The sequence below is a fragment of the Phyllosticta capitalensis genome (assembly GCF_038381095.1).
Source record: "Phyllosticta capitalensis strain CBS 128856 chromosome Unknown BKA78scaffold_5, whole genome shotgun sequence".
Taxonomy (NCBI): domain Eukaryota; kingdom Fungi; phylum Ascomycota; class Dothideomycetes; order Botryosphaeriales; family Phyllostictaceae; genus Phyllosticta; species Phyllosticta capitalensis.
Genome location: NW_027117443.1, coordinates 950,926 through 973,579, shown reverse-complemented (window position 1 = coordinate 973,579; position 22,654 = coordinate 950,926). Strand labels below are relative to the sequence as shown.

General features: G+C 55.7%; 9 protein-coding genes across 9 annotated transcripts; 5 read left to right on the top strand and 4 right to left on the bottom strand.

Annotated features, from left to right (window-relative positions):
• Window positions 1-273: 273 nt before the first annotated feature.
• BKA78DRAFT_314035 (40S ribosomal protein eS24) lies at window positions 274-1,463 on the bottom strand. Its single transcript, XM_066888429.1, has 3 exons — window positions 1,152-1,463; window positions 855-1,102; window positions 274-765 (listed from the first exon to the last, which is right to left on the bottom strand). Exons 1-3 carry the CDS (start codon window positions 1,226-1,228, stop codon window positions 686-688), a joined length of 405 nt encoding a protein of 134 aa, XP_066744229.1. The 5' UTR covers window positions 1,229-1,463; the 3' UTR covers window positions 274-685.
• A 143-nt stretch (window positions 1,464-1,606) lies between these two features.
• BKA78DRAFT_251132 (putative methyltransferase-domain-containing protein) lies at window positions 1,607-3,067 on the top strand (the record flags this gene model as incomplete). Its single annotated transcript, XM_066884626.1, has 4 exons — window positions 1,607-1,918; window positions 2,109-2,627; window positions 2,701-2,836; window positions 2,922-3,067. The coding sequence occupies 4 exons, from the start codon at window positions 1,607-1,609 to the stop codon at window positions 3,065-3,067; spliced, it is 1,113 nt and encodes a 370-aa protein (XP_066744228.1).
• Window positions 3,068-4,416: 1,349 nt separating this feature from the next.
• Window positions 4,417-5,895, top strand: BKA78DRAFT_133234 (life-span regulatory factor-domain-containing protein). Its single transcript, XM_066882636.1, has 3 exons — window positions 4,417-4,806; window positions 4,859-4,918; window positions 4,964-5,895. Exons 1-3 carry the CDS (start codon window positions 4,631-4,633, stop codon window positions 5,679-5,681), a joined length of 954 nt encoding a protein of 317 aa, XP_066744227.1. The 5' UTR covers window positions 4,417-4,630; the 3' UTR covers window positions 5,682-5,895.
• BKA78DRAFT_133092 (uncharacterized protein) lies at window positions 5,540-6,515 on the top strand. The gene has a single exon (XM_066882635.1). The coding sequence runs from the start codon at window positions 5,796-5,798 to the stop codon at window positions 6,282-6,284; it is 489 nt and encodes a 162-aa protein (XP_066744226.1). The 5' UTR covers window positions 5,540-5,795; the 3' UTR covers window positions 6,285-6,515.
• A 4,990-nt stretch (window positions 6,516-11,505) lies between these two features.
• BKA78DRAFT_379680 (uncharacterized protein) lies at window positions 11,506-12,872 on the top strand (the record flags this gene model as incomplete). Its single annotated transcript, XM_066892947.1, has 2 exons — window positions 11,506-11,618; window positions 11,693-12,872. The coding sequence occupies 2 exons, from the start codon at window positions 11,506-11,508 to the stop codon at window positions 12,870-12,872; spliced, it is 1,293 nt and encodes a 430-aa protein (XP_066744225.1).
• Window positions 12,873-12,925: 53 nt separating this feature from the next.
• On the bottom strand, window positions 12,926-15,945 carry BKA78DRAFT_133000 (uncharacterized protein). The gene has a single exon (XM_066882634.1). The coding sequence runs from the start codon at window positions 15,820-15,822 to the stop codon at window positions 12,979-12,981; it is 2,844 nt and encodes a 947-aa protein (XP_066744224.1). The 5' UTR covers window positions 15,823-15,945; the 3' UTR covers window positions 12,926-12,978.
• A 588-nt stretch (window positions 15,946-16,533) lies between these two features.
• BKA78DRAFT_132998 (calmodulin) lies at window positions 16,534-17,883 on the bottom strand. The gene is made up of 6 exons (XM_066882633.1): window positions 17,700-17,883; window positions 17,572-17,628; window positions 17,462-17,477; window positions 17,123-17,248; window positions 16,853-17,065; window positions 16,534-16,793 (listed from the first exon to the last, which is right to left on the bottom strand). The coding sequence occupies exons 1-6, from the start codon at window positions 17,700-17,702 to the stop codon at window positions 16,759-16,761; spliced, it is 450 nt and encodes a 149-aa protein (XP_066744223.1). The 5' UTR covers window positions 17,703-17,883; the 3' UTR covers window positions 16,534-16,758.
• A 264-nt stretch (window positions 17,884-18,147) lies between these two features.
• BKA78DRAFT_251463 (t-SNARE) lies at window positions 18,148-19,499 on the top strand (the record flags this gene model as incomplete). The annotated part of the gene is made up of 3 exons (XM_066884658.1): window positions 18,148-18,170; window positions 18,236-18,780; window positions 18,829-19,499. 3 exons carry the CDS (start codon window positions 18,148-18,150, stop codon window positions 19,497-19,499), a joined length of 1,239 nt encoding a protein of 412 aa, XP_066744222.1.
• A 994-nt stretch (window positions 19,500-20,493) lies between these two features.
• On the bottom strand, window positions 20,494-21,866 carry BKA78DRAFT_369952 (class I glutamine amidotransferase-like protein; the record flags this gene model as incomplete). Its single annotated transcript, XM_066892669.1, has 3 exons — window positions 20,494-21,023; window positions 21,076-21,150; window positions 21,444-21,866. The coding sequence occupies 3 exons, from the start codon at window positions 21,864-21,866 to the stop codon at window positions 20,739-20,741; spliced, it is 783 nt and encodes a 260-aa protein (XP_066744221.1). The 3' UTR covers window positions 20,494-20,738.
• Between the last annotated feature and the right edge of the window lie 788 nt (window positions 21,867-22,654).

Sequence of the window (22,654 nt, the reverse complement as noted above, 5' to 3'; positions counted from 1 at the left end):
GAGCTCATAATGATGGACCCTTTGCTTTGCTCCTACAACCTCAAGCATTTCTTTACATCGCATTGTTGCTTCGATCTTCGCGCACTGTTGGCACCATAGCTTGCCATTTTGCTCGGTCCTGTAGATCAGTGGAGTGGCCCGCCCTCCAGATTTGCAATCCGGCAATACACCACCCACCATCGGGAACTAGCAATACATCTAGCAACGCGGGTAGAAATGAGCATGCTCAATACGACCAGTTTCAATGGGACACGATTTCGGCACGCAATGTAGAAGATCGGTTTTAAATTCATGGGGCGGCTTTGCGGGCCTTGGCAAGATACTCATGATTGCTTGCCGATGCTTCTGCGAATCTGATTTACAAACGGACGCAATTGGTTTCGATGGGCAAAGAGCTGCCAAACAGCTGAGAAGTACAGAGTAGCCTTGGCTTTGACGGAGCCGCGTTCGCCGTGTCCATACATGTTCGTTTCGCGCTTCATGATCGTCAAAGAGATTCCATTGGTATACTGCGCCGGGCTGGGTCAGCAGGCCAGACAAAAGCCAGCTTTTACCCTGAGCGCATTCTTGCCATGCCGGAAGATCAGATTGAGGAATCCGAACCACCTGCTCATCCTCCCTTGGCCTGGACTCCACCCATGAGACACATGATTCTTTTTCACCACCCCATCTGCTAGCGAGCCGCTTATTTGTCCTTCTTGCTGGAGGGGCCCTTGACCTTGGCAACACCACGGAACTTCTTGCTCCTGTTCTTGCGCTGCTTGCCTGTTGTGCCAGCCGCGTCAGTAAATGACATTCCCAAGCCAGGTAACGCCCGCATTCGGTGCGTCCCTTGTAGATCCAGGTGTACGTACGCTGCTGCCTGGAGGCCTTCTCGATCTTGTTGGCGAGGCCGACGCGGACGAGCCTGTAGTGGGGCTCGAACTTCTTCATGGCCTCCTCGGAGTCGTAGACGAGGGCAAAGCCGGTGCTCTTGCCACCACCGTACTGGGTGCGGAAGCCGAAGACGGAGATCTGGTTCTTCTCGGCCTTGTAGAGCTGGGCAAGCTTCTCGCGGAGCTCATCCTTGGAGACGTTGGCGCGGTTGGGGTGGAGGACGTCCCTGCTGTTGTTAGACTTCCTTGGACCATCGTGGCGATGGATGCACTTACACAACCATCTGCTTGCGGGCAAGGAGAGGGTTGCGGATGAACTTGCGCGTGCGCAGAGTAACTTGCGACTCGGACATCTTGACTAGATTATCGAAGGGGCGGACGGGCTGATGAATGGTCAAGATCAGTCTCAATTCTCGGTGTCCGCAGGGCCGGCGATGGCAAAAAGGACGGAGGACTCACAAGAAGAGACTCGAGAGTCCGGCTGCAGGGTCCTTTGATGAGAGGTGGTTGTCGCAGCAAGTCGCCGTCGTCGTGTCGCGTTTTCAAATCACAAAGGTCGAAAAGTCGAAATCCACTTCGCCCGTCGTGTGCCGCTCGGACCATCAGCGCTAGCTCTATTTGGGTTAGCGCGGCTTCGCGAGCCAACCGCTGAGCCTCGAGGCACAACACTTGCTTCGCCATACTTCTTACTACATCTTTCAGACGTTGACTGACAAACAGAGGGAATCATCATGTCTTTACAGGCTGACGAGTTGCGGGACTTGCAGGTACTATGCCGTCAATATCTGCAGCTCGTCGACGCGAACTCGTTGAAATGGCCTGAATCGACGCTCTTGAAAAAGCCTGATGTGCAGGAATGGCTCTTTGAGCACATGTTTGACCAAGATTCGATTCAATACCTACCACCAGCGAGATACCAGGCCCGAGTGCTGAAGAATCTGACGTCAAGGATTGAAGCTGCCATTGAGGATCCTGAGGAGGATGTATGCCATTTCCTGTCCCCTTCGTCTTGCGGTGCAAATTTTCCTTTTTTCAGTACCTGGGTTTGGTCAACGACGATCCGTGGTAATCCTGCTTTCGAAAGCCATGCTTTTTGCATGGTCAGAAATGGTACATGAGATGATCTCGGCGTCGTCAAGAGTTGGAAAAAGCATCTGCATAAGCCTTTTCAGAGTTTGCGCAAAAATGCTGTTGCTTGTCATGTATATACTAATGGTTGCATCGTTCTGGTAGGAGATATCGGACAATCTCATGTCAACCATGTCTCTCCTTTTGAGTTCCAACCTGCCCTCCGAGGCTGCATCGGCACAAGCAAAGTCGTACGTTACCTATGACTTTGGTCACGAGCGTACCGTGACGCTGCTCGAGTCGCGTTCCATTATTTCGTCATCTGGAACCACTGGTCTCCGCACGTGGGAAGCAGCCCTGCACCTGGGGGCATATCTCGCAACAGACGCCGGTAGCCAGTGGGTTCGTGGCAAGAAGATCCTAGAATTGGGCGCTGGCACGGGGTTGCTTTCGATTCTATGCGCGAAACATGTCGACGCGTCAAAAGCCACGATTACCGATGGCGACGAAGGAGTCGTGGATAGCATCAAGACCAACGTGTTCCTGAATGGACTCGACACGGCAGCAGACACCGAGTCAATCGTGCTCAGGTGGGGAAGGAGTTGCGCCCTACGAGACAGCCTATTCTACGAGGAAGGTCAACAGAACCAAAATGACGTGGACGTGGTTCTCGGGGCAGACGTCGTAAGCAACCAGGCACCACCGGCCAAAGTAGTTGCCTCTCAGGTACCAGTATTGACAAATATTGTGTTGGCAGACATACGACAAAACCGTCATCCCGGCGCTCGTGGCGACACTGGCGGACCTGCTGCAACGCCAGCCGTCGCTGAATATTTTGATCGCTGCCACAATACGCAATGAGGAGACGTTTGAGGCATTCTCCGTTGTTTGTCGTTGGTCGCCCCCCGCATGACTCGCCCAATCCACAGTCGAAAAATATGTGCTCATGGAAAAACGATTGGCTGATGGTTGTTTCAGGACGCAATGGACTGGGCCACGAAGAGGTTCAGTTTGCACCGCCTCTGGCTGAGAGACAGACGGGACCATTTTACGCTACGACAACCCCTATCCGGATCGTCAAAGTTTCCAAAGTTGGAGACTGTGATCCATTCAGCCTTTCGTAGCAACGCTCGGACTCGACGTGCGGCTCAGCTGGAGGATGCTGTGCCTGGAGAGAGTGGGTTGCTGGGAATTTTTGTCTTGCAAAGTGTTGGGTTGATGCCGGCAAAGCCGGCCAGTAGTCAGACAATCATCTGGCGTCCAACAGCACGACCCCTGGTTATCGTGGGCGGGCGTGGTGTGTCGGCGGTGCGTGTACAGTGGTTGTACGCGCCGTTGGAAAGAGAATGCACGCTGTCAATAATGGGCAAACTAATCGAGGGAGTATACGACACGACAGCACCCACGTTCCCAAGGCAGTGGTGCAACAGAGTCTGACAGCACGTCTCGGTGGAGCAGGAGCAGGCGGCCACGATTAATTTGGGGAGACGTCGGCGGGCACAGGCGTCTTGTGGTCCGAGTTGGCAGGCTTCTGGAAGCTTTTCAGTCGGCGGCCTGAGGTGTTGAAAAGGCGTCGAGTCGATGCCCGCGGGCATGACGGCACTGAACGCACTGCACCCCGCAGCGCCGCACCGGTCACGCCGGTCAAGCGACTCGAAATTCAGTGATCCCTGCGCAACACGGAGTCCAGATCGAGATACTACCCACCTGCCGCGTATTTCCTGGACAATCGTGGGGCTTGGTCGCTATTGTTAGCGAGGTCGCAGAGGATGCAGATGAAAGAGCCTAGAACTGTTGTACGCGGCCTATCACAAAAATCAGGTCGGAGGAGGATGTGATGTGGTCGTATCGGGGGGTTCGGAGCAGGGCATGGCAGGGAATGCGGCAGCGGGACGGACAATCCGTGACTTTTGTGGAGTGCGAATGGGCTCGTGGGGTGAGGGCAGTGGATCGCAGACCGGCGGGCAGGGTTGGCAGAAGAGGGTGGGTTCACGCTGGTTGCTGTTATCCATCAGCCTCTGCCTCTGGCCGAGTCGAGGGCCCAGAACCTTGACACTTTGTCGACTCGTCGCTGTATATAGTCCGCCGACCTGCCCGGCGCCCAGCAACTGCAAGCCACCCCTTCCAGAAGACGACAACCACCATTATTTTTCGACATATTGCTCTCCGATAACCGCTTGTTTTCTTGCTGCACCTTGGTAAGTGGTTCTCTTCAGCCGCCGTTAGCCGCCGCCGCCTGTCGTGCCTTGTGGGCCTTTGGGTGCCCCGACCCTCTGTTAGCGAGATCGACGGTACCGTGGGCGCAGAGGGCGGCGTACAACCATCGCAACCGCATGGCGACATGGCGCAAATGTATACAGAGGCTGGAGTAGTGGCTAACCCGGCGACGGCTCGTCTGAACAGGTGTTCCTGGCTAGCGTCACACGTCTTGGTCTTTGGGCCCCGTCCGTCCAGTCCGATAAGCAAGCAAACAAAGGCGCTCCCGCCCAGCAAACAGTCACTCCAGATAGCTCAACCTGCGCTCCTATCGCGTGCTCGCCTCCAGCTATCTTTGTGCGCCCCATCATCGTCTCAACTCCTCCACCTGCTTTTATTACCGCTGCCTCCTAAAGAGCGCACGACCCGTTTCCCCCCCCCAGCCCTCAGCCAGCTCCTCCGTATAAGCTCGCACACCGCCGCTGCCCCAGATGGCCGCGACGCAGCACCATCGTGCTCCCACACACCCTAAAAGGCCTACTCCCCTCCACTCAAGGTCAAAGTCGGCCGTCTTCACAAAGCGCTCCATCAAGCCCAACCCCAGGGCCTCGCCTAAAAAGGAAGACGACGACGACGACCTCATGGCCGCCAGCTTCCTCAACTTTTGGTATTCCCTCCCGCCCCCTGCCTGTCCTGTCTTCTCCACTAACCCTCAACAGCACCGTCTGCGAGAAGCAGATCATCGTGCCAAACAACTCCATCCTCTACTGCTCAGAAAGGTATGCCAAGTCCAACCCCTCCATCTCTCGTCTAACACTTCTCAGTTGCCGCAAAAAGGACAACACAAAGGAACTGTCCTTTGAGCCCTCGCCTCCTCCTACCCCATATGGCTCATTCTTCTTCGACGACACCTCTCCAACTCGGGACATTCTCCCACCCCGCTCTCCAACTGCCGCCCCCGCCAAGAGATTATCCTATGGGTTCTCTGACGCCTCCGAGGACGAGTCGGATTGGCACGACATTGAGAAGCCCCGCAAGCAAGAGTCCGAGGCCACGCGATATTTGCGATCTTTCCCTCGGTCCTCGACTGAACTTGACCTCAGAAGACCAGTCCGCCCCTCGCACAACCGGGCAAACACGGCCATGGTACTACCCACCACCCACAGCGCCGCCCCGTCATTATCGCATACGCCGACGAGTACGCTGAGCGCTTCGATGCCCTATACGCCTTCCAACCGTCCTCTCCTCCCCCGCAGGCATCCAAACAGCACGTCGTCGAGAAACGGCTCCATCGATCTCGTCAACCCATTCGTCACGGCCCCTCCCACCGCGCCATCAAGTTTATCTCAAACCTCGCTCAAGTGCTCGCCAAGCTGCACAACTTCGACGGGTGTAGCTGAAGGCGAGCTTGAGCTCTTTCAAAAGCGAACACCCACGGCCACTTCGCCCGGCCAGGGCAGTTTGAAGGCACTGTTTGCCTTCAGCGCCATGCAAGCACCGCCGACGAGCAGCGCATCGACCATGCGGCCGTTTGTCTCATAATGCGGGTTGCAAAAGTCGTTGGGGTTAGCGTGGAGCGGTTGCTAGACTAGTGCGCTATTTGCGGACAGCTACGCGCCAAACTAGTCGGGGCCAGTGACGACAGAACAGCCGCACATGGACCTGATGCGGCCGCTACTGGGGTCCGCTCTCATTTCCCGCGCGATTTTACGCAAAAAACTGCTCGCGGTTATCCTTGCATCCATCATCAACAACAAAAAAGCGACACAAGAATTTTTAGACATGGTCATGGTTGGTGGCGCAAACTTCAGACCGGCTCCAGGCCCCGGCGGGCCCATTACTGCTTTGGGATTTGTTTTCTTGATTTTCCACACATTTGCTTTCTGGTTCTTTCTCATTTGTTCCGGGTTCCACGTGCATGAGACATCATCACACTGCAGCAGCAAGCAAGACATGGGTTTTTGGGTCATATGGCGTCAACATGTTTCGGGCTACAGCAGCCAAAAGCAGCAGCGCTGGGCACTACTGATTTGGGCTGGGCCGCGAAAGGGAAGGAAAAGTCCTGGTTTTTACTGGTTTGGTTGGGCAAATGGGTATCATGTACGAACGAATGTCTGGTCCGCGTTGATGGCTTTTTTGGATTGAACGATCGATTGATTGGCTCCCATCACATTTTTGGGTTTTCCTTTGCTTTTCCCTCATCGAATTTTCTAATCTCCCCCTGTCCTTGTACTGCTTCTGTACGCTTGCAAACTATTTGCTTTTTGTTGTCGGCATCGCGGGAAGGCGTTGTGCCCACCACCCCGGTTACGTTGGAGTAGTACTAGATCTACCCACATGTCCCATGCGGGCTGATCGTACATGAGCGGATCCACACTCTGGCTGGCTGTCTCGCTCCGTCGGGTCCCAAGCAGCAGCCGCGAAAGAAAGAAAAGGCTCTTATCTCTTCTCTCCTCCTTCTTTTTCCCTCGCATCCGGGAATGACGCTTCTCTTTCTCATCGTCCTTGCATGGTGGCTGCGTTTCAGGCGTACGTCGTCTGTCCGGGGCCGGCCGCTTGCCTGGTTGGTTGACTGGTCGCTGGCTCCTCGCATGCTGCGGCTACGTCGTCAAAGGAAATATGACGCATCACCACCACCATGCCTTGCCGGAGATGAGAGGTGCAAGTGTCGACGGTGGTTGCGCCTCTCGACCGTCTTCCTTATCTGCGTCTCTTTTTCCATCCTGATTTTCTGTACAACGACACTCTGCACGTCGCTCCTCCATTTGCCAATGGCGCTGGCCTGGCGTCGCTGCAAACCTGGTTGGTGGATATGTGGGTAGCCTTGTAAGGCTTTTTGTTCCTTTCCTCCTTCCTTTTCCATCCCATGTCTTTCTCCTGCTCTGTTATTTTTTTTTTTTTTTCTTTCCAGTGGTCGTCGTGGCGGTGGTCGGCAGACCTTGGGACTCGGGACTCGCGGCGGCGGCGGAGGCGTCTGCGGTTTCTCTCGTTCCCGGTCATGGGTAATTTCTAAATTGTGGCAGCGGCTTGACGTCTTTTGGGCCCGTCGCCGTCGGTACATATTCTGGTGTCTTTTTCTTCTTTTTTTCCTCACTTCTAATTTCTTTACTACTCGTCATCTCCGCAGCCTGTCTTTCTGGCTGTCCTTGTTCAAATAATGTATAGATAGATAACCTCCTGTAATGTAAAGATAGGCAGTAGTAGATATATAGGGTGGCAGCACTCATGGCGGATTGCGTAGGTGGTGCGTAGAAGCGAAGTCACCGGCGCGCTGCACGCATGCACACGTCTCTACATCGGTAATGATGGAAGTGTCTGCAGCTTCATCAATTAATCAATCAATTGATCAAACGCCTCCTTATCACAACGTCTTTCAATGTCCTTTTCGTGGTCTCTCCCCCAGTCTCCCGTCACCCTCCCTCCCCCTGTCACCATTTGCAAGTTTTTTCTTTTCCATCTCTCTTATCGCAGCGGTGGTTGGTGACGCAGTGACGTCGTCAACAAACCTCCATGACTCTTTCTCGCGACAGGACCTGACTGTCGCGCCGAACTCACCGCGTTCCCCGGCCCGGCGCCGACCGGCCTGCCAGCTACTCTGGCGCCGAGGGAGAAGACTCTCTCTCTCCGTGGCATGGTATCCATTTCCCGCGTTTGTCCGAGGCATGGCCGTCGGCGGCCGCCGCCAACAACAGGCGCGTGGGAGTGCCTGGTTAGTGAGGGCTAGGCCACCCACGTCCACGTTGCCGCCGACAGAAGACCTCGTGGCGCGCGGTTGGATGGGAATGTGCTTTGATACTTGGCGAGGAGTACAGTAGCCATGCAGATAGATTGGGTGATTTGAACGGTGCGGGAACGAGCAGACCTCGGATCCCATAAACCTTTTCCTCGGCGGCCAATTTAGTGCCACGCACTGTGATGTCTTGGATAATCCAAAGACGATGACGAACGGATGTCAGTCAGCATGCTGCTGCTGCTGCTGCAAGTGAGCTACCATGACAGCGGGGCGCGCGGGCAGCAGCGGGAAGCTTCCGGTCAGCAACATTTACCTTTTTTGCAATGACTCTCTCCCTCCCTCTTTTGCCAACTTACCACCATGGTGGAGAGGTCAAAGATGAAACACTTCTTTTGGTCCCACAAAGGAAACATGGGGACGCCAAAAAAGCATCCGGGCGTGTCCGTCTGGCACCGGTGCTTCCATCAAGGTGTTCCAATCGCGAACAACGGCGGGGTGGGTGGTGGCTACTTTGAAGTATGTGGTCAAGCGCTTTTGGCAAACCCTCAGAACCCAAAAACATAAACACAGTGCACGACGGCGCAAAAGGCGAATGCGATTGGTGCGAGGATGGGTTGGTGGTTCAAGACGACGCTGGTTGCCCAAAATAGTTAGCTTCATGGGGCCCTGTCCTATCCCGTCTTGTCCTAGCCGCCGCGCCGCCAACCATCCCCGCCATCGATGTCGTTCGACAGACCTCGGGCGGCAACCATTCATCAACCCACGATAGCCAGCTTCTCGTCAACAACGCTCGATGATCGCAGGCCGGTGCGCGATATATGTATCTCGTCTCAAGGGGCCCGTGGTCGGCCGAGAGACTGCGGCACTCGTAAAGCACTCACTCACCCTGAGGAAGCGAGGTAGGTGCATCAGCATCAGCACCTACCTCAGCGTTAGGGTAGTGCGGGACGACGGAAGGAACGAGGAGCGATGTGATGACGGCGGCCCATCGAGCTAGACCATCCGACTACATCGCTAACCCGACAACGTGGGAGAAAGACGAAACTCACGCTCCCTACAACAACCCTTGATTCCCGCTTGGCTGACTTTCGACGCTGGGCTTGCCGCCGACTAGCAGATATCGTGGGTTTTTAGCGAAGTTAGGTAGCGTTGCGTGCACGCTACCTGACGGTGGTTGTAATGTCCGTTGGAGTAGTTGCCGGATCGCGTGCAACTAGGAGGAGCACTTGCCTAGGTAACTGCCTGTGGAGCTATCAGGTGGTGCTACCCACCTACAACGCTCAACGGGCTCCACCAAGTTTTGAATGCGTCCATCTATCGCAAGACTTGCCCCTCCCTTTATCCTCTCCGTCTCAGCTGCGCGGACCCGCCCTCGCGCTGGCTGGCTGGCTTGACCGGTCGATAAACAAGTCGTCGCCAAGTCGGCTGGCTGCTCGCCGCTGATGACTCCCCAAGCGCAAAGGAGTCCAGCCGCCGCTTGACTGCTGCTATCACAGAGCACAGCAGAAAGCGCCGTGGGGGGCAATAATTGCACGACTTCGGCACGCGATGCCGGCGCTTGCGCTCACTCACTCGTCTCCCCCGTCCGCCCGCTCGCTCGCTTGCGCTCTGGCTCGTCGCGTCGTCGTCGGTGGATGTCGTATGTAACCTGGTTATCCATCCACCCATCCGGCCTCGCTCGGCGCGGGAAAGACGGCTGTGGTTGTTGCACCAGATAGCAAACACGCCAGAGAATCGAGAGATGCTGGACCGGTAGCTACTGGCGGTATAGGTAGGGCAGAATTTCACGCGTCTACCTCGCAGTTGTTGTGCGACTGAGACTATTGTCCCGTAGGTTCGTTTTTCTCACCGACACGCGAGTTGACTCGTAGTGGTTTCGACCTGGTGTCCATTCATCGATTCTGTAGAGCGTGCTTTGGCTCCCGCTTGACGTGCTCCACGCTAGGTATTGGCCAGCAGTTCGCTGGCTGGCTAAGCGGCAACGACATGACTTGGGGTTCTTCACAACATCGTGGTCTGTGGGAGGCAAGAGAGCGTGAGACCATGGATCCGTCACACAAAGTCTGCGCACCTGGACAGACATAATCTTTGAGTGCCCTCCCGAGTCGAGGTCGATGCAGTGGGTGGTTGGACAAAGCGTTGGAGTGTGCGCAGCGCAGGGTTGGGGCTGGCTTCCCGTCCCAAGTGTGCAGATCTTCCGGGGTGCCGTCATACGGCGGAGCGGGACGAAGAGACTCTGCCGCCTGTCTTGATTGCGACAACGTTTGAGGTTATCATCAACCTGTCGCACTCGGTCTGTAGGCACGTATCCAACATTTCTGAGTGGTTTGTGTCACTTTCCTCCTATCTTTGAGCAGTTTGGTTGCCAGTCTTGATCCACTCGCATGGCCCGACTGCTTGGCGGGGAATAGTCCGATGGGTAGGGCGGTTTGCTTTGATGCACGCGGTGGAGTTTGGCGCGAAGAAAAAGAAAAATCAAAATGGGCAAAACACCATGCACCCACGGCCAGCGGTGCTGTCCACGTCGGTGTTTGATACATGTCAAGGAAGCGTTGGACAAGAGGGGTACGCATGACGCAAGTGGGTCCGTCAACGGCTGCGTCCCCCTCCCCCGCTTCCTTGCTCCCTCGCCTGATGTGATGGACCATTTTGCTGTGCGCCCTTGAACTTTTTTCCTCGTCGTGATATCACCGTCCACTTTCGCGTTTCAGAAAAAAGATGTTGCTGCAGCTCTCAGGTTGTCGTGGACCTCTGCGAAAAAAAATCTTTCGACGTGGTGATTCACCCATCCACTAATCGGCCGCCTCGCGTCCACCACCATGGCAAATAGTGGCACATAGGTAATGGCAAATGGGTAAAAGGCCCGTCCTCCACATCTGGAAAGCCGCTCGCCGTTGAGCCGTTGTCCCCGCCGCCCGAGCCAGATGCCTGTCCGTCTGCCGAACCGGCATACCTGCCCTGCGAACAAAACACCCATGAGGAGCCAAGGCTCTGCGCCATTGGCTATCGATGGTTGGTTATCCGTGCAATTCTGTCGCAACGAGCGGTTGGTGCCCAAGCGGAGAGAGGGTCCTCGGGCTCTGCCAAAAGTCTCAGCACACAATTTTTGAAGCAGGCCTGGCATGGACCAGCCGACGAGAGTGACGGCTGCATGGGACAGAGACGGGTTGCCTTGTGACTTCGGGGATGCAGCATTGTGCTGAAGGTGGAGAGGACATGTTGATCCCGCTGCAGTCGTTGTTGTCGTGCAGTTCAACGCGGAAGGTATCAACAGGAACCGCCGAGAAAAGTCCCGGCCGCTCAGGGACTGCTGCCAGGTCCTTCTTCGTCTCTAATTCATCTCAGTCACATGAGAGCTCTCAATGAAAGTATGCCTCTCAACTCCAAGTGAGAGCCACACAGGTAGAAGAGCTATAGAAACAGGTTCTGAGTCCGACCAGATCAACAGCTTGGTTTGGCATCGCGTGCCGCTGTAGGGCGCGGAAAAGACAAGTTATCCGCCTCTTCGTCAATTGAAAAGCGGACGTTAAGAACCTACATTTCATTTCATTTCCATCGTCTTCAAGTCATAAGTCCTCTTTCATCCTGCTTTCATTTTCTTCAGAAGAAGAAGTAAAAAAAAAAAATCTCAACATGGCCGTCCCGTCTTTCCTCCGTGCCTCGATCCATCATGAAATCAAGACAATTGAAATGCACACAACGGGCGAGCCAACCCGCATCATCTACGCTGGCTTCCCACCTCTCACGTATGCCCAATCCAACAGCTCCAACCCCTACCCATTTCCCCAACGTCCATCGCTCACGCTCCCCCTCCCCCAAGAGGCACCCTCCTCGAACAACGTGCCGCCGCCAAAGCGCACCACGACAACGTCCGCAAGTCCGTCATCCACGAGCCGCGAGGGCACCATGAAATGTACGGCGCCGCGCTGCGGCCGCACACGGAGCACGTCGACGCGGGCGCCGCGCACATGGGCGCCCTGTTCCTGACGCACGAGGGCTACAGCACCATGTGCGGGCACGCGACGCTGGCCCTGGGACGGCTGCTCGTCGACTGCTGCGCCAGCATTGGTGATGCTGACCCATCCGCCGACGAGGAGACCATCTTCCCCAAGCGCGGCGAGCTGCAATTCTTCTCGACGGACGCCTCCTCCGCCGGCAACAACATCGGAGCAAAAGGCCAAGTCGAAGTCCGCCTCCACGTCCCCTGCGGCATCGTGCGCGTCACCGTCCCCGCCGTCCGCACCAACACCCACGGCGGCTTCCGCGCCGACAGCGACTCCTCGCGCCTGATCCACTACCTCAGCGTGCCGAGCTTCGCGGCAGGGACGAGCATCACCGTGCCCATCCCGCCCTCTCTGCGCTGGCCTGCTCTCCCGCAAGACCAATCCAGCATCACTGCCGACGTCGCGTACGGCGGGGCCTTCTACCTGTTCGTGACGGCGGCCGCGCTCGGATTCCCAAAGTCGTTGGAGAAGCCCGACATGGCGGCGCTGAACGAGGCGACGCGCAATGTCAAGGCGGCGTTCAATGCGCACGAAGAGCTGCCGCGGCGCTACCTGCACCACCCAGATGCCGCAGACCTGCAGTTTCTGTATTCGGTCTTCGTCACGGAGCCCGGGCGCGGTGTCGCAGCGCCGGTGGCCGACGGCGCGGACACGGGGGTTTGCTTCTTTGCGGATCAGCAGGTCGACCGCAGTCCTACGGGGTCGGGCGTGCAGGCGCGGGTCGCGTTGGCGGTGGCCAAGGGGGAGAGAAAGATGGGACAGCGCTGGACATATCATAGCCTTTTGTCTGGCGCGGCGGAGGGCGGGAAAGGCGGGTTTGTGGGGATGCCAGTTGAGGAAGTGGGCGTGGGAGAGAAGGTTGGGGTGACGGTTGAGGTAAGTGGGTGGGCGAATTACATGGGAGTGGCTACGTGGGTGGTAGAGAAAGGGGATGAGGTGGGCGAGGGCTTTGACTTTGAGGCACTGGGAGCGCGCAGCAGCAAGCTGGACGGTTGAGATGTACCCAACAGTATATCTGCATTTGATTTTCGAAGCCATTCAAAATCTCCACAACGCCGTATGCCCCCAACCCCACCGCCAGAACCAATCACAAAATCTCTCCTCATTTCCTCAACGACCAGTCCAGCTCCCGCTCCATCTTGGATCTCCTGCGCTGCGTCGGCATCGGCGGCGGCGCATCCGGCTCCTGGCTCGCCTGTCTCTTGGACCTCCTCTCGCGGCTCGACTCCCTCGACCCAGACATCTCGTCCGCCTTGCGCTTCTCCCTACCCCTGACCTTGCTCCGGGCTCGGGGCTTCGGCTTGCCAGTTGAAGCGGTGCCTGCAGCATCAGCTGGATCAAGGCTTTGAAAGGGCTGGGTCGCCAATCTACCGTGAACTTCCTCATCGTAGGGCGTTGCGGAGAAATCCGATGACGCTTGGCTTAGAGACGAATCGAAGGGCGAAATGGCGCGATGTCTCATGGCGTCGTCGGTGATGGTCAACTCCTCCGCATCATGGCCGGTGTCTTCCATTTCGAGGTCTATGCTTTCCGTTTCGGCTTCTGCTGGGACTTGCGAGATTGACGTGCTCTCAGCCGGCGGCACCTCCTCGATGCTTTGGACGACCGCTGGGGGTTGCCAGGAGGTCGACCGGCTTTCGACGCTCTCCTCAGCCCGTGACTTCAGTTTGGGGATCTCGACCTTCTCCAGGATCTTCTCCATGTCCAGACCTGTCGTGGTTTCAAGGCGCGCCCACAGTTCGTCCTCGGGCACCATGCCCTCAAATACCTCGTCCGTCTGCTCCGTCTTCTTCTTATCCCACCTCATGAAGCGGTCTCCGCCGTGCCTCTCCCACCGCCTCACGACAAAGCGCGTGTTCCGCCCCTGCTCCATCACATTGTGTCTCAAAAACCACTCCCCCCTTCCAGTGCCGTCGTCACGGCCTCCGTCACCGCCCAACAGCACGAGCGCCAGCCGCTTGCTGTGGAAGCAGTCGAACGCCTGCGGCATGCGAATTTCGAGGGTACGCAGCGCCGTCAATTTCAGCGCGTGGTAGTGCCACCAGCGCTGCCAGCCGCGCGCCTCGTGTTCGAATTGCTTGTTCAGGATGGCCTGCTCGTCTGCGGTGAGGATGTGGTTGGAAGAGGGAGACGGGTCGCTGCCCGTCCAGTCCGGATAGTGGATGACGAGCTCATCGACGAGCTCCGCGATGCTGACCGTCGACTTCGTGTTCATGAGGCCACCGTAGTTCAAATCCTTGTAGTTGATGTTCACAGGATATAGAAGCCACCCCTTGAACGGAGTCTCAAGTGGAAAGTCGTCGTTGTTCCAGTACAAGCCCGGGCCAGCTTTCCGCTGCCCAAGCATCACGCGGATGGGGATATCGTGGAGCTTGAGCTGCTGAAAGCCGCGCACAATGGCTTCGACAACGGACGTGTCCGGTGCGTTGATGCCCTCGTTCATGGGAAATCCGACTGACATGAGCGAGTCCAGGTCCCACAGCGGCGCCCAGCCGGGAACCAAGTTCTGCAGCCCTTTCCACAGCTGGAAAGGGTCACCATCCATGGAGGTCGATTCTTCCGCTGGATTGAATACCATGTCTTTGGCACCGAAGATGGATCCTTCTGCGTCGAAAGTGTGGGCCGTCGTTTCGACTTCTTCCACAGACTGCATCGTAGTCCACGGGCGAATAAAAGTAAATGGGCTAATGGGGACATTATTGTATGCCTCTGCCGAGTCGGCCGTCATCAGTTGGTAGCGGGGATTGTGCCGCGTCTCCGTGAGGCGTTCGAGATCGTCTATCAGAGCGAGAAGTGGATGAGTCAAAGGACCAGAGCTGTGATACTTCATCAAGAAGTATTGTTGTCTGAGCAGCTGGTTCTTGTCTGGGCCCTCTACGCCAGTTTTGTGCAACTGAACCATCGCAGCGTGCAGTTTGTCCGACAGGCCCGGATTTGCCCAAGGGCACTCTTTGAAAGAGTGGCTCAGAGCAAAGTCATGCCATTGGTGGAGTTGCTCTTCCTTTTCTTCACTCGACAGACCAGCCAATGGGCCGTAGTCTTTGACATACCATGCGCAGCTATTTCCGGAACGTCTGGTTCCAAACTTCTTGGGCCACTCCTCAAACTCCGGATCGGAGACATCTGCCTCGAGTCGCCCAGCAGCATATCTTGCCAGAAAGGGCGCAAAAGAAATCTTGACCTTCAACTTGTGGTACTTGGCCAGCATGGGCAGAAGCAAGCCAATCTCTGACAGATGCAGCTCAAGCACCTCAATGCGGACCGGCTTTTCCAACCACAACAGTTCTTCCAGGCGTTCTACCAGTGTGCAGAAGTGGGCGTGTCCGCCTTCTGCGATGCAAGACTTTTTGGGATGCCATGCTTTGTTCAATCCACCCCCGACAGTCGGACCTCTCACACTCAGGACCTTGAGATTTGTGCAAGCTGCTATGACGGTGGTGACATCGCAGACCGAGTCGCGGACGAGACCATCCCTTCGCGATCGATAGCTGAGGAGGTCTGCAGACTTGTTGACAGCGGAGGGGTGTCTGAATATCGAGTTTTGTAAGGCCAAGCAGCCCCAGTGGCGCACCCAGAGTTTCTCAATTTTTGCCCAGAACTCGCCATCGACGCCGTTGCGGAGCCCTTCCCAAGTGTAAAAGTCCAAGGGGTCGGTCTTGGTGCTGTCGATCAATACGCCGTCCTGTACATCGGAAATGTCGAGCTCGCGAAGGTTTGGCAGGTTCTGCGATACCCATTGAAAGTCTTCCAAGGTGTGCCAATGACTGAGTGCAAGTCGTCGTGGAATGTGTCTGTTTCCATCATTGACAGAGTTTTTGAAGTCGACCCAGGCCTTGTCTTTGCGAGATGATGGAGAATCGTCCAGCCATTCTTGGTGAGTGCAACTCTCAAATTCTTCGAAGCGTGGCGCGGTAACGTAGACGTCCTTCACAGCTGCTGGGGGCATCTTTGCGAATCTGACGAGCGAGTGTGAGAGCAAAATTGGTTCTGCGGAAAAAGAGGGATTGTCTTACGGGTTTTATCGAGTAGCAGTAGCCTTTGTTTGAACGAAGGCTGATCTGCCGCCGGATTTGGTCACATCGCATCGCGAAAGCATTTCAGGACAAAGCATGCCTGCCGACTTGTATTTTCAAACCCTGTAGCGGCAGTATTCGGCGATGACCGCATTACCTGTCGTTGAAAGAAAAAAATATCAGATATAGGGTTGTTGTCTTGGAGTGGGCAAAGAACCACGAGGGCAGTACCACTGTCGCACAGGTACAGCACTGGCAGACCGAGCCTTGGTGTCAGTCGCACACCCAAAGAAAAAAGGGGAAAATGTATGAATGATGTCATCCCAGAAATATCCAAAATTCAAGGTCTCAAGGGCCGAAAGACAGGACATATTGAAAGTCTTGGAAATGTGGTTACGCATCCTGGTGACGTGGGCCATTCGAGCAAATGCATGCCACAACTGTCGGCACCCAGGCTCAGAGATCGAATTGTCAATTCCCCATGATGCAGGCAATGCAACATTTCATTTCTCTATTTCTGACAAGTGTGCATCGTATCGAAGGCCGTAACAATGTGCTGCTGTCTTGCTGTATTCTCGACCAGCGATGATGCGCCTCTGCGTATGGATTGTCGCAACGGCAGAAGCAAAGCAAAGCACGCAGTCCTCAAATCACACAAGGAAATCCTGACAAGTCAGCTGTAGTAGGATTCGAAGAGGATATCTGATGGAAACGCGGCCCCAAAGGTAAGGAGACTGGCAAAGGTCGGGTCAAGGGATTATCAATTTTGCTTCAGGAGCCGGCTGCCCGGTAGGTTCCCTGCCGTCATTGCACCAAAGAACATCAAGTCGTGGTAGTGTTGTAGCGCGGCACATCCCTGGCTGCCGTGCTTATTTCTGCATCATGAGCTGGACGAACTCGTTGTCTGGTTGGAAAAAAGTGTCAGCAATCGTGCCCCGCTCCCCATGCAGACGAGCTACTCACAGTCGATTCTTCCGTCACCGTCCTGGTCGGCTTCCCGAATCATCTCGTCAACCTCGTCGTCGGTCAGCTTCTCGCCAATCGACGTCATGACGTGGCGCAGCTCGGCGGCAGAGATGAAGCCGTTGTTATCGCGGTCGAAGACCTTGAAGGCCTCGCGAATCTCCTCCTCAGAGTCCGTGTCCTTCATTTTGCGGGCCATCATGGTGAGGAATTCTGGAGGGACCAAATCAATGCGTGGTTCAACTCAACGTGGCAGGAACGGTGGCGTACCGGGGAAGTCAATGGTGCCGTTGTTGTCGGCGTCGACCTCGTTGATCATGTCCTGGAGCTCAGATTCACTAGGGTTCTGGCCCAGGGAGCGCATGACGGTGCCGAGTTCCTTGGTAGTGATTTGTCCTAAAATAGCCGCCTGTCAGTCGCATGCGCGGGTCATGACAGTTTCACGCGTTTGGTTTCGGCCATGGTGGCAATGTGGGGGCGGGGTAGACGCAGTGCATCGTCAGCAACTGCGAGGTGGGCAGAGGGGCAGCGCAAAGGCATTGAGGACGGTGGTGATGGCCGGGGCGAGGGCAAAGGGGGAGGATTGCGGTTTTTCAGGCCACCACGTACCATCGCCATCCTTGTCCTGTAGACAGCAACAACAGTCAGTAAAGGGGTTTCTGGTGTGGAGGGAGCTCAGGAAGCAGGGTGCAAGCAAAGGGATGGTGAGGGCGACTTACGAAGAGGGAGAATGCCTCCTTGAACTCGGAGACTTGCTCCTCGGTGAGAGAGTCAGCCTGTTTGTCGTGGGTGGGTTAGCAAAGTGGTGGGGTGCGCAGAGGCAGCGACAGAGCAGAGGCAGACGCACCATTGTTTTCGGTAGCGGGTAGGAGTGAAGGGCTAGGCGTGCAGCGTGTGGGGGGGGCCGAAGCAGAGAGGAGAGACGAGGTTGGATGTGGTGGTGGTGATGTTGGTGGAAGATATGGTAGAAGAGGGGGGTGAGAACGAGAGGTTCAGTTATGTCGAGCTGGCGGCTTCCTCCTGCCTGCCTGGGAGCCTGGCCTGGCTGCCACCTGCACCTGCACCTGCCCTGCCCTGCCTGTCCGCTGTGTTTGGCGGTGGGCCGTGCCAGGCTTGGCGGCCAGCCCTGCGCAAGGCCAGCCCGAGCACCACTGAGGTGTGTCCTCCACGCCTGAGGCTCCAACATGTGAACTACCTACTACTCGTAAACCCGACCACCACCGGCAACCCCAGCATGCCCTCGATGCGCTGATTTCCATTTCCCCATTGCGTCCTCCTAAATTCCCCCGCGAGCCATGTGGCGCGACCGCACCAACCTGTCCGTCCTTGTCCCCGTCCCCGTCCGCCGCCAGCGCACCTGAATCCAAGCTAATCCGCCGCCAGCTTCATATCCTACCGCCAGTCCTACTCGCACCACCCGGCCAAACGCTCCCGCTATGCTACTTCCTCCTCCAACGGCTATGCCGACAACGCTCCCTACTCCGATGACCGCCGCGGCCTTCTCTCAGCTGGTGCCTTTGACGACCCCTCCGACAATGGCGATGCTGTCATCGAAATGGATGTCCTACCACCTCGCTGGCTCGACGTACAGGACGAGGTGACGGAGCAGCTTGGAGAGATTTCAAAACAAATCAAACGCCTGGATCAACTACATCAGAAGCACGTGTTACCTGGCTTTGATGACGAGGACGTCAAGGCGCGGGAGGAGCGCGAGATTGAGCGCTTGACCCAGGACATTACCCGTGGCTTCCAGACCTGCCAACGCGCCATCAAGCGCATCGACATCATGTTGAAGGAGACTGCGCAAAGGGAGAGCGGTCTCAGCAAGGGTGAGGAGACAATGGCACGGAACCTCAAGGTCTCGCTCGCTTCGCGAGTAGGCGACGCCAGCGCTAACTTCCGAAAGAAGCAATCGGCCTACCTGAAGAGTAAGTCAACGCGTCTCCGTTGCAAAGCTTCCGCTAACATTTTGACAGAACTCCGCGCCATTGGCGGTTTTGGCTCGCCCAACCCTCTCTCCCGCACCTCTACGCCGACACCCGCGAATCCCTACACAGACCCTGCAATGCAAGAATCATACGAAGACACCTCGTTGTCCCGCACCACACTTTTGCAAACCGCCCAAAAACGCTCGCACGTTCGTTCGAATTCCAATGACGCCATGATAGCACAACGGGAACGAGAAATAGAAGACATAGCCCAGGGAATCATTGAGCTGGCATCCATTTTCCAAGATCTCAATGCCATGGTTATCGATCAGGGCAGCATGCTGGACCGCATCGATTACAACGTGGAGCGCATGGCCGCAGACGTCAAGGGCGCGGATCAGGAGCTCACAGTGGCCACAAATTACCAGCGGAGAAGCGTAAAACGGAAAGCCATGCTGCTACTGGTCCTGCTAATTGTCGGAGCGTTCATCCTCCTAGGATTGAAACTGGGCAGTCGAAGCTCAAGCAGCAGCGTCAGCCCGCCACCAGTCGTACCGCCTGCAGATCCGGCGTCACCGGCAGCGCCGGATGGAGCCGGCGCAGCAGACGACGCACTGCCAGCTGCCGCAATACGACGAATAATGAGGAGGAGAGACTGGCTGCGGCGGCGTAAACGAAGACCGTGGCCGGCCATCGATAACGATGCCATGCTGTTTTGATTCACACCGGCGGGAGACCGCCTTCTTGTAGCGAATAGACATTTTGATGTGGAATCTCTTGTCAAAGCTTGAACGCCCTTTGTACCAAGCAACCGACAGCGACAGGGCAGAATGCTTGTTTTGTTTCTCCGCAAGGAAGCCTCCCCTGGCCAGCCAGCGCCCAGCACTCGTATCCCCGAGTGGATCTACCCGAAGAAACACCCTGACTCGCCTTTTGGAGAATTTCGGTTTTGGAGACGACGAGCAAAGAGGAGAACCGACGCGCCCTGCCCTTTGATCGAGCCGTACCCTCCTCCGCTGCCATCCGTCGGTCCACTTCGTTGTGCTTAGCCTTGCCCTTCCCCATCCTGTATACGCGCACCTTCTCATTTTGTCCATGTCTAAGATGCCGTGTTCGTCGTGCGCCCTGGCCTTGTTCTGGCTCGCTATAAATACGTGCGCACACTTGCGTCGCTCGAGACCGTTTATGTAGCGGCAACTGTTGCCCTGCGTAAGAACTCCGTCAAGCGACGGAACGGACGCCGTGACGGGAATAGAAACTTTGAGTCCGACTCCTTTTTCGCGTCCCCCATATCGGCCTTGTCAGGGGGGCGATAGGGGGTGCTTGCGGGAATAGAGCGGAAATAGAGACGGCTCTTGTCCGCCGAGGCCACGAATGGGTATCTCTTTCTTGTGGCACACACGTTGAGAAACTGGAGTGCCATTTCGGACTTCTGGGATCTGGGAAAGCTGGTTGCTTTTATGCACATGGGCTTCTGACGTCCCTGACGTCCTATCGGAAGTCAGCTTGCATGCGTTTCTACATGGGAGTCGCAGAGAACGTTGTTGCATGCACGCTTCGGCCATGTTCACTTTTCTCTTGCATCAGTAGAAATTTCAGCTACCTGGTCTGGTGTAAGACTGTAGCTTCATCTACCGTGGGCAGAAGAATCAACGCTTTTTCCCTCTTCGCGCTCCTCTCAAGATCCACTGGCTTTTTATCTAGTGTCTCTAGTCGTGATTATTGAAGCGGAGCAATGGGTTCGATCTAATTCCAGCCAGACGATCAACTGACTCCTCTCAAAGATGTGAAATAGAATCGTGTTTCTGAAATCTTCCCTCGTCGATGCAAGCCAATGCCTCAATGCTTCTGTATCGAAAAGGAAGAATCAATGGCAATTCAAACAACAGAGCGAAGCTATTGATCCAGACCTTCACCAGTTCCACCTCTTACATACTTTGTCTTTCATTTCACTCCTCTTACTCCTCACCCACCCACCTCAACACCCGTTGCAAAATCGCGGCACCGTCATGCTCTCTCTCCATTCTCTTCGCCGTCTCCTTCAAATCATCCTCACTCATATCTTTGGTATAGCTCTTTGCATTGGCCAGAAACGACTGTGCCAACTTTGCGCTCATTTCGGGATGGCCTTGGAAAGTCAGGATGCTGTTGTCGTTGGAGATTGTGCACTGGTTTTGCTCAGCCAGGGGTACGAAGCCGGGCGCGAGAGATGCGATTTGGCGTTTGTGGAATTCGTGGATGTCCTGGATGGTGTTAAGTATGTTGCGGCGTGTAGGAGACGTGAGAAGTGCTCACGAATGATTTCTTTTCGGCTGCAAAGTCGAAGAATGAGGTTCCCTCGGGAGTCAGGCCTATTGTTGTTACGCCCATCTATGTTTTGCGAGAAGTCAGCATCCATTCAGCTAGGTCCTCGCTCTTTCCAGCGCAGACCGCAGACAGTGAGCAACGAAACAAAGTTCAATGCCAGTTGTTGCTGCCCAAAATTGGGGTACATGAAAGCATTCAAATTGACAAACGACTGAGTTCAAGCAAGCAACCTCAGAAAGCGCTGGAGTGCCGCCGTGGAGTTGGTATTTCTTTTGAGGCCAAATGCGAAGACTCAGCCAGTCCACTCCTCCAAAAACCACCCCTTGCCGTCCCAAAAAAGACAAGAGCAAACTCACCTCCGGCCCCTCCTCATCACTCCTCATCTCCATGCGCCCCCCCAACGCCACATGCACGGCCTGATGGCCCCAACAAAACCCCATCATCTTCGGGGCCCCCTTCCCTCCCGTCTCCGCGCGCCTCCTTACGCACTCCCTCACAAAATCCAGCATCTTGAGCACCCATGGCTCCGGCGCATTGATGTCGGCCGTGCCGCCGCTCAAGATGATCAAGTCGTAGTCCGCCCCGCAGTCCGCCGGATACTCTTGCGCGTCGATGGGGTCGAAGAAGTCGAGGTGCGCGGACGGACATGCCGTGCTCAGCGCCGCGATGAAGGAGTCGTTGCCTGTCGGTGTCGTGACGAGGGCCGAAGGTATGTTGTTAAGGATGGCGATGCGAGGACCTTTGGTGCTTTGGGCACCGGGAATGGTTGGACCTGGCATGGTTCTGTCTCTGCGTGGCGAGCTTATTCGGACTTGTAGTTTGGTAGCTGACAGAGATGGGATGCGGCTTTGCGGAAGCTTGTTTCAAGGAGACGGTAGGAGCGGCTTCTTTTATCGTTTATTCCGCCGGAGCTCTTATGAATGGGGTGAAGCGAGGCGCTGACTTTGTATCCGTCCGTTTGGCGGATGCTCGTAGTTTATCTCTTTTTGGATGGTTGCGCAAGGGTGGGGGTGGGGTTTCAAGAATGGGGGGTGTAGAATGGTAAGACGGCCAACGGATGATAATGCTGCCAATGTAAGTTGAAGAATATGGTGGAGTTGTATCTTGCGCGAGTTTTCGTCGCCTGCCCGGTGACGTTCCAGTAGATTGGAGAGTAGAAGTGCAGACTCTGACCATACATGTGGTTCCGCTAGCTGAAAGGAAATTTAGCTTTATGCTCTTTCCGTCCGTGAACTATCAAGGAAATAATTGGCTGAATAATTTGGCAGTCTCTATTTGGCTCCGTCGGATGGACTCTGGTCTCCCAGTTCAATAGACAGGCCAGCTCCGTACGTCCATTTGCACAATCAGAGCATTGATGGATGATTCCCTCAATCCTTGAGAATCTTTACTCGTACCAAGAGGATTCCCCCATTCTTCGTCAGCTTCAATTGCCCATCAGCGTAAGATGTTGGCATTTAGTGTATCGGGGGATTCGTGAAAGTGGTTTTGGCTCCGAGTGCGAGGTTGTCAAGATTGCGGATATTTTCTCAGACAAGGAGAAGTGAATGTGGTCAAATGTGGGACA